The sequence below is a fragment of the Lampetra planeri genome, chromosome 25, assembly GCF_965212315.1.
Source record: "Lampetra planeri chromosome 25, kcLamPlan1.2.h2, whole genome shotgun sequence".
In the NCBI taxonomy this organism is placed as follows: domain Eukaryota; kingdom Metazoa; phylum Chordata; class Hyperoartia; order Petromyzontiformes; family Petromyzontidae; genus Lampetra; species Lampetra planeri.
Genome location: NC_136131.1, coordinates 10,173,401 through 10,191,614, shown reverse-complemented (window position 1 = coordinate 10,191,614; position 18,214 = coordinate 10,173,401). Strand labels below are relative to the sequence as shown.

Here is an 18,214-nt window from a genome sequence, read left to right as displayed (position 1 = left end):
GGGCACAGTGAGTTTTAATTTGCCCTTCTGCTCGTGTTGTGTAACAACCGGCGAGTCGGTAAAAAAAACGGATCTGCTGTTGAATACAAATCCAAGCCTCGAAGCACCAAATTGCTAAACGGTGCCTTGTGAGGGCTATGCCTGGGGTCAGGTAACGGGTCTGGTTTTTGTTGTAATATCTGAATACCGAACAGCAGTAAAATCAAACTACAATGCGTCGTCGCATATTCGACTGTCACGTATCCGTCATGAACAATTAACCGCTCACACTCAGTGAAGTCTTTTTAACGTAATTTTTCCATAACCCTACCTTTTCGTTCAAGGTAATGTCGGTTCTAAATCCCACGAATCCATGCGTCCGCCCCCCCCCCCCCCTATCTAAGGCGCGGCAAAGCGCTTTCCATGTCTAAAGCAGTTTGACATGTATTAATTTTCTTTTGACCAGTCACCTCTTTTTTGTGTGTTTTTGTTGCGTGCTTGAATTGTTATTTTACCAGAAGATGTTCACGTATCCGAAATGCTCACATATCCGCATATGCGACGTTTCACTCTGCTGTATTGATATTCACAGACACCTGTGTAATAATACTCGATAAGAAATATAGCTTTTGTTTATATTACCCGTATAATTGAATTAAGCAAATAATAATAACCGCTCATTGTTTATTCCCAAGTACAACGCAGCATTGCAGCACGGGTGGTTCATGATGACACGTGGTTCGGCTTCCAAACACTGCACTGTAACTGCGATCAGCAAAGCGATAGGTGCTGAGGTGGGGTGATTTTTTTCTGTAAGTGAAAAGAAAACTTTCCCCGAAGAGTATATTCTGCGTCCTGTCGTTCTGGTATGCAAGCCTTGTCAAACTCGCTCCGTTTCCCATGACACACACACACACTCTGACCACGTGGTATACCAGGCTTCGCAACGTTGAGTCCACGGGGTACACTTCTAGTCAGAATCAGAATAATGATTTTATACTTCAGGAAATCCGGTGAGCTATGAAGCTCTTCCCCCCCCCCCCACACACACAGACGTCCAGTAAAGGGGCAGGTCAGAAAGTTACTACAACAATAATACAAAAAACAGATATGAGTGCAAAGTATAGGAAAGATAAGCGAGTCATTATAGATAAATACATAAGAATAAAGTAGAAAGGACACGTTGCAAAGGTATATCAATTCCTGTCGATTCCTTTTGTCAGGACTCATCCCTCATATGTGAACATCATCATCATCATCATAATAGTTTCTCATTCAACTTCATATCTTTTCGCAATTTGAACCATTGTAGAAGTCGCCTGCTTAATACGTTTTATGGCATGAAAATGCGTTAAAGTTGGCTATTACTGAACCCTTGATGATTGATGATAATTATCATCATCAACACGCTTACTGTAGCCGTCAGCAGGTGAACTGAATCCATGCATAACTACAGTTGTCCAAAACCCTTGTTTATGTTTTTGATGAATACGTTTTTGGTCGATCCTGGGTCTAGACGAGTAACTGTGTGCGAAATGTTATCAGTCTTTTTTTTACCCAGGACTTCCTGGTGAGTTCCAAGACTCTTTTGCACAAGGGTTGTGCGTTGGGATGTTTGGCAAACTCCATACACGAGCGTTTGGCTTGTGGGAGGAAGCTGGAATACCCAGGAAACAGTCCCACGCATACGCGGACGTAACACTCAAAGCTCCACACAGATGGAATGAAGAATCGTTTGCTGCACTGCCACCACCTGGCCACCTTGGAGTACAAGCCTATAACGCCTGACATTCATAAGCAATCTCCCATCTCTAATTACTAACCAGGCTCATCGCCGCTTAGCTTCTAACGACATCAGTCACACTCACTGGAGGCGAGTTAGGCATACTTTTAACGTCCCAATTAAAGACGTCTTGACAACCCTTTGCACACGCAATACAAAATAAACTTAAACCACAGCTCATTGCGTTTGCAAAAGATGCCATGACATTGACCCACGTGACGTAAAACAGTGCTTATCGGAAGATGTTGGCAAACAAAATACTGTACATCGATACATTTTGCTGTTGACACATGTTTTGTCGGCTGGGGCACATGCGGATAGCACATGGCAGATGCCCTCTAGGGCAAACGCAGGTTAGGACAATGTTGTTGTATTGATGACACCGAGGACTAGAAAATTCCCTTGAAATTTCACAATTTAAATCTCTACCCCCCCACCTCCCACAGAGACTCCATTTACCTCCACACGTTACCCAGAATTTTAAGAATTTATTTTACAGAACTATCACCAACTCTCATCTCATTAAATATGAACACCACTGGTCGATTGATCATTTCTGGTGAACTCACTGCCATACGAAAAAAATACTCAGAATATTAGAGGAACAGAAGGAGTGTCTATAGGAATGTTTTCACCTCCTTAAGATTAGCATGGCGAAACACTTGTTGTGTTTATTACCTCGGTCAAAGTCTCATAAGTGATACATCATCATCAGTACCATAGATCCCTGGTTCCTTACGGTCACAATGAGCCTTTACTTGCCTGTAAAATAAATAAAAAATGTTCAAATAAGTGCTGGAAATCTCACAAACGTTTCTTGGAATGCAGATGGGACAGTGTGTTGTATCTGGAGAGCATGGGGCCCTCTATACGCAAAACTTATCTGGCTCCCCCAGTGTGCATGGCTGAGCTACCTGAATTCACACAAGAGCCGATGATACAGTATAGCCAAGAGCCACATCCATAAACGTTCCTGCTCATATCACAGGTCTCTCTTGCACGCGATTCTTTGAATGTTATTCCTTTTCATCTCTAGCTGCAAGAAGCCACTTCCTAAATATAATGCAGTGATGATGTTCATTCCAGATGGAGCGATGAGGTCAGCGAATGTGCAGGCGCTGGGTGGATTGGTCCATCGTGGGACTGTGAAGAATGCTGGCGACGTGGGGAGGCCTTCATCCCCCGTGCATTGATGGCGGCTAATGATGTTAATTACACTTTGTGGAACATCAAAAGTTGTTATTTTATGGAGAGACAGCCACCGTCGTGGGAATGTGGAATTTCCACGCGTAATAACGACCATTCACAGCCCCTTTGTCAATCCACGGCTGTAAGAAGACCTCCCTCCACGTGCTGTGTTGGTCGTGAAGGGTTCTTTGACCACGCGTACGTGCAGGTTGTGGAGCCGGGAGAAACCAGGACTGGTGTATTAGCTTTGGCCGAGAATGGACCTCGGGTCGCGGGGATTATAGCACAATTCAGCAACCACTGGGTCAATATACTTACTAACTACGGTTTAGTGGTAAAGCAAGGTCAAACAACCCTCGCGACAAAAGTGTGTGGTAGAAGCCTTCATCCAGCAGTGGATAAAGCAGGACACTCCGAAAAATTGTATCTTGACGGCGAGCAATGTTGTCCTGATAGGATAAAATAGGAAGCAAAAACAAGTAACGATGCAACCTTGGGTATATGTACAATGTGGTGTCTGATAAAGAGTCAAATGGTTTTCCAGCAAAGGAGAGTGCCACCAACAGGCACAGCAGGGCATGACACTTTTGATGAACGCGTCGCGACATCGTTAAAGGTTCTCCATCATCAACTGCGAGAAACATTTTGGCTTGAAATGTATTAATGCAGACGCCAGCAGGCAGCGGCTGAGTGGTTAAGCTTGACTTCTGTCCGTTATTTTTTTTTTAAATCGAATGTTGTGCGACTCGTAATTTTGGTCAACAAGTGTAGCTTTAAACCAAGATTAAAACAAGCGGGAATATTGAAATGTTTTCCTGATAATCAATTTGCGTTGAATTACTGTGGGTCACGATCTCCCTTTCCCAGGAAAGCCTTTCAGCAGGGACGTGGGGTCTTGATTGGGGGGGGGGGGGGGGCACTATCATACAAAGGTTGAGAAACACCGCTTTACAGGCTATTCGATGCGTTGACGAAGATGATTGTTGTTCCTGATAATGTATTCACATGAAAGTATTTACAAAAAAAAAAGAGTTACAAATTCAAGGCATTTTTTTTACATATTCTTGAGGAATATCCTTTTATTTTATATTATTATTACAAGGTGATTAAAATTCCATCCACACAGGCATAACTAAACAGCATTGAAAACAAAATCCAAAATAACTTTTTCGTAATGGAAGCCTTGTAATGCAAAGTCCACAAGTGAATTTTCAGACACTCATTTCTTCTTTAAATATACATGTCATATTATACATTTGGAGAATTTTTTTTGTCGTAGCTACATTCTTACTTTGTTCCATGACAATCTGTTGGCGAAATTAACGTACCAAGGGGTTGCAGCAAATTCAACACTGGAAAGTAATACGTATAAATCCTACGTGAGCTTCTGAAAGGAACACTCTCACGTCGAAAGATAAAGGTGCAGCCCTGCAATTGCTTACTCACGCCAATGCCGGCAGAAGGGCCTCCAACTACAGAGAGCCCTAGAGAACCCCTCTAGAGGTTATTTGGCCTCACTTCCGTGCTGGAAGAGGTTGGAGTGCCCACACTTCACCCCACCGCAACACACGACCTGCCCATTCGCTCACTACGGTGTGCCCATTTATACTGCTGGGTGAAACAAAAGCAGGTGATTGAATAGATAATGTTAATAGTGATGATGATGATGATGATAATTTAGTTTTTGATTGCGCGCATTCTCCCACACGGGCCATCTAAGAGCGCTCCACACGCTTTGATAAAAGAGGTTTGATATTTTTGGGGTGAGATCGCGTAAAGATATGAACGTGTCGTTAGACCCGTCACCACCAGACACAGCCAACAGGAGGACTCTTTCACAATTCTGGCTGTCGCCTGATGCGGCTGGTTCTTATTACCAGTGAAACGTTGTTCTCGAATTGTACATAGAGTGGGTTTACTCTCCAACACACCGGTGCGCTGAACTAGTAACTAATTGGCATGTTCTGTTTGCATCACAAACCTAACGAATTGGCTGTGTCAGGTGGTTGCGGGTTTAATGACACATTTCAATGTTTACGCGATCTAACCCCAAGAAAAACTTTAATTATGGATACATACTGGTCACGAAAGCTTAAATGTTAAAAGTGACTTACATCTCATCTGAATACATTTGAAGGGCCCCTCCTGTGGTCAGCTGTTCCCTGTGAGGCACAAGGTGGCTCAGAACCTGGCCTGCAAGTGGGCATGAGCATTTCCAGTCGGGAACAATGATTGCCATGTGTATTCCCAGTTGAGTAATAAAACAATAACAACAACAGCAAAATAATATATACTGTGCCTATTGCCATAACTTGCCACGCCATGGGATGGAATGGAACCAGTGCTGCTCACATCCGAGTCGCCGTTATTATGATACCATCTCTGTTTCAAGCGTGTGACTCAGCGGTGCAACTATTGAGTGTGCAGGCAGTGCAACTGCACCATAGCCCATACCGGTCAACGGGGCCCAGGCAGCGGGTAATGGAGAGGGTTGGGTGGCGTGGGTGGGGTGCGAATCGACCAGGGGGGAGCCCAACGTAATTCCTTGCACAAGGGCCCATGCCAACCACGCTACGCCACTGCTTGTTAACGTGACCAACTTACGGATTACAAGCTCGGACAAAATATGCTTAAATGTGTGCGAAACACCACAGGCTTGCTGGGAACGCATTTCCCTCATGACTCATTGATGCAAAACTGCTGCACGTTAGGAGTGCACATCATGTTCAGTTCTCTGCCGCGTGGAAAATATTTGACAATTTTCACAAAACCAACGACGAGATAAATCCATCCACCAATTGTGCACCTCGCCTCAACAATCCAAGACGTCTACATACTCTGGATATTCATAGGACATTAACCCAGGTCTTTTGCGGGGGAATATCCACATTATCACGACGCAGAAGCCAGGAGAATGGTGAATGCAGTTGTAACTTTGACTGTAGTGGGTATGAAACTGCTGCGCGGGTTTTCGCGGCTGTGTTGTACATTTCTCTGATGTGTCTTGTGGTGCATGTTGTCCAACGTTTCGCCCCAGGTACTTGGGACCTTCCTCCTTAGTAACTGAAGTGAGCCCGCTCACTTTTATTCTTCCCTCAATTCGGTTTCCAAAAAAAAAAAAGATCAAAGGACGTGGAGCGAAACGTCGGACACCATGTGCCAAGCGCATCGGAGAGCTATTCGTGCCATCGCCCGCAGAAAAAGTGCTAGCAAAGTCTTCTGCTGGGCAGTCCTTGCTTATTACTCTATTGACCACAACGCTGGTGACACCGTGCCATAAGAGACGGATGGCCTGCTCCGGCGACTCGATATCAAACACATTCATGAGTAGCCCTCTGGAAAGGCCACAACGCGTGATGTGTGTGTGGTGGGGGGAAGGGGTTGCCTGTCTGTGTGCGTGTGTAGTTAAGTGTTTTGTAGGTGAGTGTGTAGCACTTGCCCCTACAGCCTGTTAAGGCTATAAGAGGGGGGGATCTGTGTCTTGTTTTGTGTATGTATATGAGCATGTGTAGGTTTCTATGTGTAGGTACTTGTCTGTGTGTGTAGGTATGTGCGTGTGTGCGTGTATCATGTGTATGTGTAGTAGTATTTCAAGGTGTGCGTATGTATATAGGTGGATCGGTGGGTATGCATATAGGTATAGATGTGGGCTTAGGTATGCGTAGCTGCATGTATGTCAAGGTATGTTCACATGTATACGTGTGGAGACATTTTTACAAGTGCATGCATGTGCATTTCGGTGTGGGAGGACACGTGTGTGTATGTTTGTGGGGAGTGTTAGTGAAGTGGAAGCGGTTAGCGTGCTGTGCTCACGGCCAACACCAGTGACGATTATCTGAACCAGTCCTGGGCCTCCCCTAGGTCGACACAGCCTCAAATGAGAACCTGGTGCGGTGTGTAAACATAACCCCTTCGTGCGCCGTGCGGGCCTTCATAGGTGCTTGCTAAGAGCACTTGTCCCAACAGTCTGATAAGGCTGCACGGGGGATCTTTGTCTTTGTATGTGTGTGTGTGGAACACACAACAAGCAAAATGCATTCCGTGCAAGAATAATGCATGCGTTGGCGGTTGTTGGTATGAGCCCGGCCGTCTGGGTTCCACTATGGTCTCATTTTCGTGAGTGCATTGGCGATGGCTAAATTGTCAGTTGATGAATGGGTCGATTTGCCGATCAGAAAAACAAATCCAAACAGCCACATGGTAGGAGGAAGGAATGAGTCACACGGCTTGGTATACATAAACAAACAGAACATTCGTTTACAAGGTCTGAGCAAATAATTTAAATAATAAAACGTAATTATGACCACAGCCTAAATTACATACGCATGTATAGCAATAACATGGCGACAATGAGTCGTTATATGGGTTAAAATAGTTGTTTTATGCTCACGATATGTGTCCAACCATAAGTTGTGAGAATCAATGATTTTAGATTATTCAACATGTCGTATGTAATTAGTTCACGTGACCCCTACAGCCATTGCACCGCTATGTAAAATAAAAAACATAATCGATCCTTCAAACGAATCGCGACCACGCATCGTGACAATTCATCGAATCTCAAGGAAGCGAAATAGTAACAAGCCTGGTAAACCACATATTGTCCAGAATATGAGCAGGGAACGTAAAATTGTAATTTAAAAACGCAATAAAATCCTCAACACAGTGTCATGCAGGGAGAATTTAAGCGCGGAGGCGAACCGAGAGTTTAGAGAATTGCAGCAAAGTGATTTATTCTTAACAGACAGAGGGGACACATTTTCTGTATGATTTGGCAAACAAACACACGCACAACAATCGATGATTGCCTTAGTGCACAGACAGGCAGACTTCCTAACCAAGGGCCGAATAGGACTTTCAAATACCTTTGACTGACCACACATTAAACACCCCTCCCCCCCTACTCGGTCACTTATGTCACTGGAAGAGGCCCTTCCAGCGAGAGAAGTGACAGCGTGGCGCTAAAATTAGAAACACGGCGTTGTCAAGTTGCAAATTATTACCCTCGAGTACCCGATTAGTGCAGCTAAGATGCTTGCAGTGACGGATTTATATATTGTTGCGGAGGGAGAGGGGGGTGAGGAACGTGCTGAAAGCCACTTGCTGAAGGCTCAGTTACAGTCGCCCGTTCTTTATATTTTCTCGTCAAAATGAGCACACGCTTGAATGAGAAACCAGGGCGGAATGCATGGTGAGACAAAAGCGTATCGTATCGTTACCCGTTCTGTCTTCGCGTTTTAACACGTGTTTAAAAGTTTTCCTGTTCATATACAAAACTGTCCAATGATTTGCATGCATTTCAACGTTCCGGTGTTTTGCTGCAAAACCCAAATCAATTGGCACGTTTGACCATGACGTCACAACTTGATTTTGTGCGTCCGTGTCCGGTGGTGGAGGGTTTTTAGCTCGAGTTGACATTACACCCACACAGTGATCTAACCCTAAAGGAACCAGTTTATGAATCATAAAACTGGACCGTGAGGCATATGCAGGGACGGACTGGTCATAGGGCAGTCTGTGTGGAGAAATTGCAAATGTGATCGGAGTAAAAGAAAAAGTAATGTATTCTTAATTTAAACATTTTTTTGCCTCTAATGCGGTGGTTCTTAACCTTTACTTCAACCTTGCACCCCTTTTGTTCTCAATCGTAAAAAAAAATAGAACGTTAATAAATACAGAGGGTTGATTAAACAAAGTAGTTGTACTGACGTGCCCGTGGCTTAATTTATATTTCGATGATTTACCTTCTACAAGAATCTGGCCATGTCTCGCACCCCCAGAAAAGAGATTCTCGCACCCCACCCCCCACGGGGTGCGTGTACCCCAGGCTAAGAACCACTGCTCTAATGTGTACGCTTCATTGCTTATTTACACTCTCAGTTGACATTGAGTCCCATATACTCGGCAGCCTCAAAGATACTTGCTCTCCGGCCCCATTGTTTTTTTTTTTGGACCCCGGCCCCCAACGGGCCAATGAGATCGCACGGCAATAGGGGCCTGCTGTGTTTACAAAATGCCCCGGTCGATTTTTTTTGCTTTGTCCCAGTCCGTCACGGGCCATTAAGTTTCCCACCCCTGCCTAAGGGCACGAGAGCTCCCATGCAGTTGCGTCTCTCGATCTGGGTGCAGGGTGGGATGTGAGCAGACAAACACAATTGGCAGTCGCCAGTCTCATCTCCGGCCACGATGGCATTGGCTTGGCGAATGCTAACCTGATGGCGACCCGTTTGACCTACTTGGACATCTGTGAACACCGACTGGACGCCTGTTTTAAAAAAGAGCTTAATAGCTCCTCGGATTCCTCCAGTTTAAATCAATTTTATGATTCCGATTCTGAACTACACACGCCACGAGCTTCAGCCGTTGCGCTCACTGCAGGGCACAGCTTAGTCGCTTTATTTGTGGGCAGCAGGAACAGGAGAGAGAGAGTCGGGGGTAGAGCAGGGGGCAGGGTAGAGGATGTCAAACCAAAAGCACCAATCCCATCTGTACGGCAATGCTCGAGATGGCCCCTCAATATATTCCGAATATATATTATCTAGTTAAAAAATAAACCTTAATCCAAAGTTTGTTTCTTCTTCTAAAATCTCATATAAAAACACAGTATGCTTCTCCCATGTATGAATCGAGCTTTAGTGTTACCTTGATTTATTCCAAGCGATCAACATGTGTATTGTTACGTTTAACGAGAACAGTTAAACGTTTGTTTTGTCCTTTATGATTGTTTTAATATTGTATCACATGATGAAGTAATTTACATTTGTAGCTTTTAGTTTTTAATAGTTTTGTTTTGGTTTCCGCATTATACTTCACAGTAAAATACTCCCGACTCCACACAGTAATATGCGCAGAGGTCGGGAATAACTCTCAATAGCCAGGCGAAAATAAAAATAAATGTAATGCCACAAAATACCCACACTTAACACGTGTGTGTGAAGCATTCCGAACTCAATTCTACGACCAAATAAACGATAAATGACTTCCTACCAAAATGTTTCATTTGCGCGAAAGGATAAGCACTACGGTAAGAAAATAACCTCTTTGTCGTCAAGAAGGGCGGGACAAACCAAAAATAAAAAGAACTAAAACAGAACATGGTTCACGAAAAATAATTTCCTCGTCATTGTATTTGGAAGCAATAGGCATTTCAACCTCTGCGTACAGCTGGGTTAAGAGGAATGTGTGAAACACTGCGGCAGATTTCACACGTCCTTTGGGCTAAACGACAAACTTAATGGCTGAAATATCAACGATAAGCATCATCAGATGCCACACTCTCACCGTTATTGGGACTCGCTCTATTGCACGACACGCGTTAAACAAGCGTGGCACGTTTCCGTGGATTAGACAATATATGTTCCTGCTGCTGCTGCTACACGTCAATCTCCAGTGTGCAAAATCTTGAAATGAAGTCAAAGGCAAAATGCGCACGGACAGAAACAAGTGCTAGCCTCTCGTGATGAATTTCATGACCGCTTTATAAAGACCGTGTCTATTATGAAACAAAAGCTACACTTGTTCTCACGTTCGGTTTCACATTGTCAAAAAAAACATCCAAGTGGTTTCCGGCTCATTTGAGTTTCGGGTTGGCGCTCATCTGCTGTTAACAGCCTCAGAGTCAGTGGTGGAAATTCCACGTTACTATGGTGGTGGGGCGAGTCTGTCCATTGAACAATGTTGAGTTTTCCACAAAGCGGTACTTTGTTGACCTTGGAAGGACAAAGGGCTGAGTTGACCTTCCGATTGAGATGTGAATTTCACACACTTCCACTTGCGAGCCAGGCATTCTACTGCTGTGCCACCTGGCTGTATATCAGGTGTTGTAGTCACAAGATATTTCCAGTGTGGTCAGAATGAACACTCTATATATACTCTATATATATTAATTATGGCTCTATAGCAAGGGCGTGGGAATCAGATGTAAAAAATAAAACATTGATAACGCCTGGAAACAAATACCTAAGCACAACTCACACATATTGCTGATGAGTAAGGCGACGATTTTGGCACGGTAATTCTTAGTAAAATTCACAGCCAATGTGGGAAAAAAAAACTAGAATTCATGGAAAGGTCATGGAACATTCCCACCGTTGATAAACAGCTTTTTAAAGGGAATAAAAGGTAAGCGCCTAATCGAATGCGTTTCGTCGGTCACTTCCAAGTTTTAACTTAATAGACTTTTATTCAAAAGTCACGATTACCCCGAGCACTCCGCAACCTCCGTCGTCCACCGTGCCAAAATCGTGGCCCGACCGACGAGTGCAGCGACGACAAGACACGCGGAGCACATTTAACCTTTCGTCAGTTTTTCACGAAAAAAATTTAATTCACCCGTGATGCAACCGCGTGTGTGAAACAGCAACAACAACAAAATGAAGCACCGATGTTGAACTCCAAACACGTCGGAGTAACCTTCCACTCGCGCCGATAAAAGGTGGGCAAAGGAGTTGTCAAACGAGAGGGAAAGTTGCTCAGCCACTCTGTTCCCTTTCTGAGCTACTGACGGCGGCCTGAACCCCCCCCCCGCCATCAATTGCCCGTGATGCCGTTATAGAAGTTACGAGTTACAAATCAAGGAGCCAACGTGGTAAAATCCTGACTGCCACTGCAGCGAGAATGTACAAAATAGACAAAAGTTCTACACTCCTCTATGTTTTACAGCATTACAAATGTTTAACCTGTGCACAGTCATTTAAATAGAGCGTATATACATATATGTATGTATGCGTGTATGGTTGCATACATATATGTATAATCGGACGTTTACAGATATATGTATGCAACACGAGGATCACAAAACTTTGGGAATGAGACGATCAAGGTACGCGTATCACGAATATAATGTTATATTCAATAGAGCCATCCGCAACAATCTAACGTATATATGTTGTACGTAAAGATGGGAATTATAAGCCTAAACAAAAAAAAAGATGAGAAGTATCCCTACTGTCTCATTCCCAATGGTTTTTGGTGACGCCCAATATGTGTTTTTTACGTATTTTCTTTCATTATATTAGTGCTGGTTTCTCAAACACGAAAAAAAAGCTACATTTTCTTTGTGTATGGCATTCAGATATTCAGAGAAAACACAACAATTCATCGGTTTAATTCCAAAACAGAAACACATCCCCTAACCTTTATTTTATATATAACTTTTTTGTTTAACAATCATATAAATCGGTGTTAGAGGAGATGCCGCAAGGCATTTCAATGGCTTCTTTTGTCATCAGTGTTCTTTTCTCGGATACTGGTAGGTTAAGGATTACAGCTTATTATGCCTCAACGTCCCATGAACTTGTATTCTTTTTAACCGAGCATCATTCCTGTGCATGCCTCACACAGCTGCTGTACCACACACTCAGTTACGTGCATCCACATCACGAGACGAAGGTGGGTGCTTGGTACATTCCAGGGCCTAGTTGTTGCGGCCGCTTCTTGTCCGAGTCGGCGACCAAGATAATATTCCCGCACCCGGCACACCACAGCTAGTATATCGCTCGCTGCGGCTGCTGCTACTATGGTCACAAGGCCACCTATACCAGACTGCCAGCAGACCCCGTGAAAACATCGATAACTTAAGCGCTGGTACAAGGATATCCACAGCATCGTCCAGAGGCTCCTGGAGGCCCAGAATTCCACGTCGGGTCCCTTTCTTTATTCGTTGGCAACATAAAAAATAGCTTCCTCGTGGGGCCCTCTCTTGTGCGAGGCCCAGGAAAAATTGCCCATTTTGACCCCTCCCACTGGGTGCCCCTGGATATCCGTATGGGGGGTACAGTATAGTGGAACCTCGTCTTAACAGCCTCGGTGGGGAAAGAGAGTATGCCTAACCCAAATTCCCACTTTCATCGTGAACCTATAACATCAGAGCAAAATTAAAAAAAACCCCGCTGTAACAAATCCCATTATACAAGGACATGTTAGCGACTCGTCGGGAGTATGTACAAGTGGAGCCAAAGTGTCCGCAGCAGAGGCTGAGAGCAATGAGGTCGTGGCCCTCCCGTTAAGTCCTCGTGCGAGCGTGAGGTGGAAGTCATTTCAGCTGACCCTCGGCAAACACAAACCTGCGCAGCGCAGCGCGCGTGCCACGCAAGGCCGACGGAGCCGAGCGGCAGTTGGCCGGTTTGAACGCTCGACGCCGTTGCCGCCGATGCGCTCCGCAGACATCCCATCCCTACATTCACCTCCAGTTTGGCACAACATTCGATAAGAGCAGCGGTGCGCGCTGTCTGTACGCCGTACATGTGCGCCGCTGGCTGGTCCGTTTGCACCTTGCGCACAGAGAGGGTTGGCCGCGCTTCAGAGGTTTGTTCTCCTGCACACGGGTTCTTCCTCCGACCGATGTAATCATCCCCAGAGCAAAAAAATATCGAATCACCTCGGGATGACGCGGGGGGGGGGGGAGGGAATGCGCCCTCCTGGCTCGATGCACCTTGCGTTGCAGAGGTGCCCTCTGTTCGGAGTTGTCATAGCGGGGTTTAATTTTTTTCTTTACCACAACGGTGTAAATCTAGATCGAAAACTCATTTCTTTAGAAACTGCTTTTCGTGTTTTAGTTTGCTGGCCTTCCCCCTGCACCTCCGATTAACACGGTTGGCTATGTACGGTATGAAAGAAGTTCAACATACATACAATATGACTGTAAAAAAAAAAGAAATTGCCAATCCCAACATCTGAAAAGCCACGGCAAACATCACGTCATGGCAAGACCAGTCTTCCGTTCACTTGCGTTTTTGTTGTTTTGTTATGAAATGTATTTGGTGCGTAGTCATGTGGTACCGTATTGTGGCAATCACGTGGACGTATTTTAGTGAATAAATGAAAGGTCACCTAACTTAAAAATTGTCTACACTATAACATAGTTTAGTTTTGGGTGCAATGCAATAACACAGCAATTGAATAAAAACAAACGCATGTATGATGGTTTAACACAACCTAGGTATATAATCGATAGTACAATGGCAATTATTGCAGATACTCGAATACAGGACGGTGCTAAGGGGTTCACGACGACTGAAGGGCATCGTGAGATTTGGCGCCAACCGCTTTAAAGGCATCGGCAATTCCTCTTTATCGAACTGCTGGACAAAGCCCCCCCGCCCCCCGACACGAAAATAAAAAAAACTGAGACTCCTCCAGATACCCGCAGCCCCAACTCGCTCCCACCACCGGTCTCTATTTCAGCCCCATTCCATCTCCACTTGGATCAGGGCCCTGTTTGTTTTTTTCCTCGCCCGAATACCGTTCCGTCACGAGGGGGATGTCCTATATTACCCCTCCACACACACACACTCACCCCGCCCGCTACCTCCCTTCAGTTAATGAGTGCGATGTCTCGGATTCTTATTTGTTCTGTAATCCAAGAGGTTGCACCTCTGGGTCTGCTCGAGCGATTCCAAGAATGTGCGCTTCGGTTCGGTTCGGTCGCTCTCGTAGTTGTTGTTCACAAGCGTGGGAGGTCGCGGTGTGGAGAAGGGGGGGGGGGAGTCAAGGTGTCGACAAACGTACGGATCGGGAGGAGGGAATGGAGGCAAGTGGAGCTCTCTATAAACATCACTTTACTCACTCATTTACTCGGGAAAGCCACACCGAGCCCTGAAGACTCTTCTTGTATTTTTTTTCTCATGAGGCTCCTGCTACCTTGGGATGTTTTGGCCCAACACCAATTGCGTTGTGTGGGTTTTTTTTTCTCTCTTTTTTTAGGAATGGAAGGAAACGGTGAACAAAAGAAAAAAAACCCCAACCCAGAGGAAACCCACGCAGAACAGAGAGAGAAAGGTACACAACTCCACACACGGAAGGCTGCCCAATGCCGTAGTTGCTGTGAGGCACAGGTGTTACAACCGCGCCACCCTGGTGCTTAATTCTGTCTCATAGCGGGGCACGTGTAAGCATGTGCATGAGGAATATGGCCATCATCGCCCTCCCTTCATCTATCCACTGCTATGTTATTGCACCCCCCAATATTTCTCCATCTCTCGCTGTTGTCTCACCACCCCATCGAGCTGCTGCACACGAGATATCATTTGTGGGCAGGTCGCTTCGAAGTCACAAGTTCTTACTCCAGGTCGACTTTACCAGATAAGATGAAATCTAGTTTAATTTTATTTGTATATTTTTTAAAAGTGATTTTCATCTTCCCCATGCTTTACACTTCTTTCGTGTTTTAATACTGTTTGTTGTTGTAACGTTCTTACCTGCTACTACTGGACGTCTGTGAAAAAGTGTTTTATAGCTCATCGGATTCCTCCAGTACAAATGCATATTCTGATTCTGATTAAATTTCACGGTTCCGTCTCTGATACGGTTATTCATCCTCTGCAGCAAGGGAGTAAACACACCCTCGTGGAAAGGCACACTCTTCGGAGCTAAAACCCTTCTTGGTTTTAATAAACACGTGAAATAAACAGCCCGATGCTTTAGCCTGCTTAATTCCAATCAAAGCAATGCATTAGAAAATAATAAATAAGATGAGAAAAAATCGTGATAATGACTTGTGAATGACACTATAAACATGTTTTGGGAACTGGATAAAAAAAAATGTTCGACTTACCACTTTATATTTTGATAAAATGACGAGTAAAACACTGAAGCACTCTTTGTTGTACAATTTAGTCCGCGAAACGGGGAGTCCAGGAATGACCCCTGAGATGGAGCTCACGTGGCAATCTGTATTTATTTATTCACAAACTCATTATCAAAATTCCGCGTGTAACTCAACTTGCCGAGCTGCTAACATGAACAGCTGCTCGTGAAGTGTTGTTAGTATTGTTGTTGTTGTTTCGTAGCTCAGGGAGTGTCGAATCAGCCCTTTGTATTTGAGAATAATGTTTTTGTTCTACAGCAGGGCATGGGAGTCTACCTAATCAGGTATGACATTTCCGAAGCAAATAATCAGCATTGTACTACCGTATTCACAATAATTTTGTTCAACTCAACGTTGGTAAAGGTGTTAGCAATTGTGCATGATTCTCTGTGTGAATCTGTCGGCCCATCTGTGTGGAAATCTTTGTCCGTGCGCGTTGATGTGTCTGTCCATGTGCCTGTATGTGTCCGTCCGTGTGCCTGTATGTGTCCGTCTGTGTGTGTCTGTCCGTGTCCGTGGATGTGTCTGTCCGGTTAAGAGATGCAACAAACCTCGGCTTCGGTTCGCTCGTCACCGTACGACGATGATGTTTTTTTTTGCGCACACGTTCCATTTTCAAAAGTGGGCACTGTGCTCTTACCCTAAACATTACCCCAGAAAAGAAATCAACGACCTAAGGCCCAAACCAAAAAATAATATATCAATTATATCAGTAAAGAGTAGGAATAACAGTTGGCGTAGTAGCTATCGAGTGTGCAGGCGGTGCAACTGCACCGGTGATCCCACGTCGCCAGATGGGTCCAGGCGTGACGTGCTACGAAGAGTGTGGGGGGGGGGGGTGAATTAAACTGGACAGGTTGACCCCACTTCATTCCTTGCACCAGGGGTACGTGATCGTAGCAATAATAGCACACAACAATAATCCTCTTGATGAAATCAACTCCACGAATCATAACCCACCGCGCCCATTCTTCTATCGCTCAACTGCCCAACTCCATCCACCGCATCCCATCCTCGGCAGCCCCATCAACAACAAACCCCCCCCAGCACCCTCCAAAAAACAAAGCACCGCAGCTCCTCGACGTGGTGGGTGGGAAACTGGCCTCCCAATCGCCGGGTGTTTTTGTTGCTGCTGTTGTTGTTGTTGTTGTTTAATCTCCTAGAAGGCCTTGATGTGACAGTAGGCCTCGAGGCCCGAGAAGAGGATGTAAAGGAGCCAGAGCGAAAAGAAGAAGCCGCTGGTGAGGATCTTCCCCGTGCGGCCACCTCCCAGCTCGCCGCCAATGCTCGGCCGGCGTCGGTAGAGCAGCACGCCGACGCAGACGAACGCGAAGACGGTGAAGAGGGTGACGGAGAAGGCGAGGGTGCCCGGGTCCACCCGAAAGGGTTCGTTCTGCATCCACCAGTAGATCGCTGCGATGGACCACGCGATGCCGATGCCCAGGAAGACGTTGACGCCGTTGCTGCCCGTCACGTTGCCGATGGAGGCGTCGGCGTACTGGTCCTGGGTGGCGCTCACCTTGCTGGCGAACGTGTCTGCTCGATCGGGGCGTCGGGGGGGGGGGGGCGCGTTCCGTTAGTTCGGCGCTCTGCTCGATCGAGCGCGGCAAGCGACCGGCGCAGCATAAAAAAACATTTTTTTTATCGATGGGACGGGGGGGGGTGCAGAGATGGATAAGAGAGGCGATGGATAATGAGAAGGGACGGACGATGTGTTGGCGGCGGCGTGAGTGTGCAGTGAATCGGGTAGCGGTGTTGATAACCCTGAAGCGAAACGACTTAAAAGGGGGAGACGTAAATCGGGGTGTTGCTGTATTTCATTAGCTCTCTGTTTAGCATCTGATTAGCAAAGCAGCAGATAAGCATAGCATGCAAATCGTTCAAAATGAATCGAATTCTCTCCCAAAGTCCTCTCGTCGTGGCTTGGAGACATCGACCACTGGACATCTGTGAAACTCCTGGACACCTGTGAAAAAGAGCTTTATAGCTCTTCGGATTCCTCCAGTATAACTACTGATTCTTATTCGACGTTGGCATTTAGCTCCTGACCATGTTGCCATCATAAGCAAGCACAGAATCGTTTATATAGTTTCCATAAAGAATTAAATAGTCGATACGGTTTCCAAAGAGGTACGTAAAGGTAGTAGTAGTAGTATTACCCTTGTACATTCAACTCTGGGAGAGGAGCGTGCTGACAGCCGCCATGAGAAAAACAAAAGGAATTGCACCAAAGCCGTTGTCGATATCAAACCCGTGGGATTAATGCTCGCGCAATATTGTCTGGCGGTGGCTCGGAGATGTTAACTCCCTCGCCTGGTATGCAGGAGGTCGTGGGTTCGATCCCAACCCTGAAGCCTGCTGTATATATGGAGTTTACAAGTCTCTCTCTCTCTCTCTGTGGTCGTGTGGATTTTTTTGTGTTGTTTTTCCCTGCACATAATCAACTTCACGCGTTTAGAGTTTTTGTTTGCTGTAAATTTCCACATGATAAGCCACTTTGTTGAGCTATCATCTGTGCAAGGTCGCTTTTCAAAAAAGAGCTGTATAGTTCAGTGGGCTTTACCTGGTAAAATAAAATAAATGTTTAGTAATGGTTTAGGGTCGCTTTTAGACTCGAGTGAATTGTAGCCGCAGTCATAGTGAGACGTATCCTGGATGTGGTGTGCCGAGTGCATAAA

General features: G+C 45.4%; 1 protein-coding gene across 1 annotated transcript in view; it reads right to left on the bottom strand.

Moving 5' to 3' along the window:
* Positions 1–3,998: 3,998 nt before the first annotated feature.
* LOC144727444 (sodium/calcium exchanger 1-like) overlaps positions 3,999–18,214 on the bottom strand; it is a 178,415-nt gene continuing 164,199 nt past the window's right edge. The window contains exon 10 of the mRNA XM_078606274.1: positions 3,999–17,072. Within this exon, the coding sequence (XP_078462400.1) occupies positions 16,696–17,072 (377 nt within the window). The 3' untranslated portion in view covers positions 3,999–16,695. The remainder of the gene's footprint in view (positions 17,073–18,214) is intronic.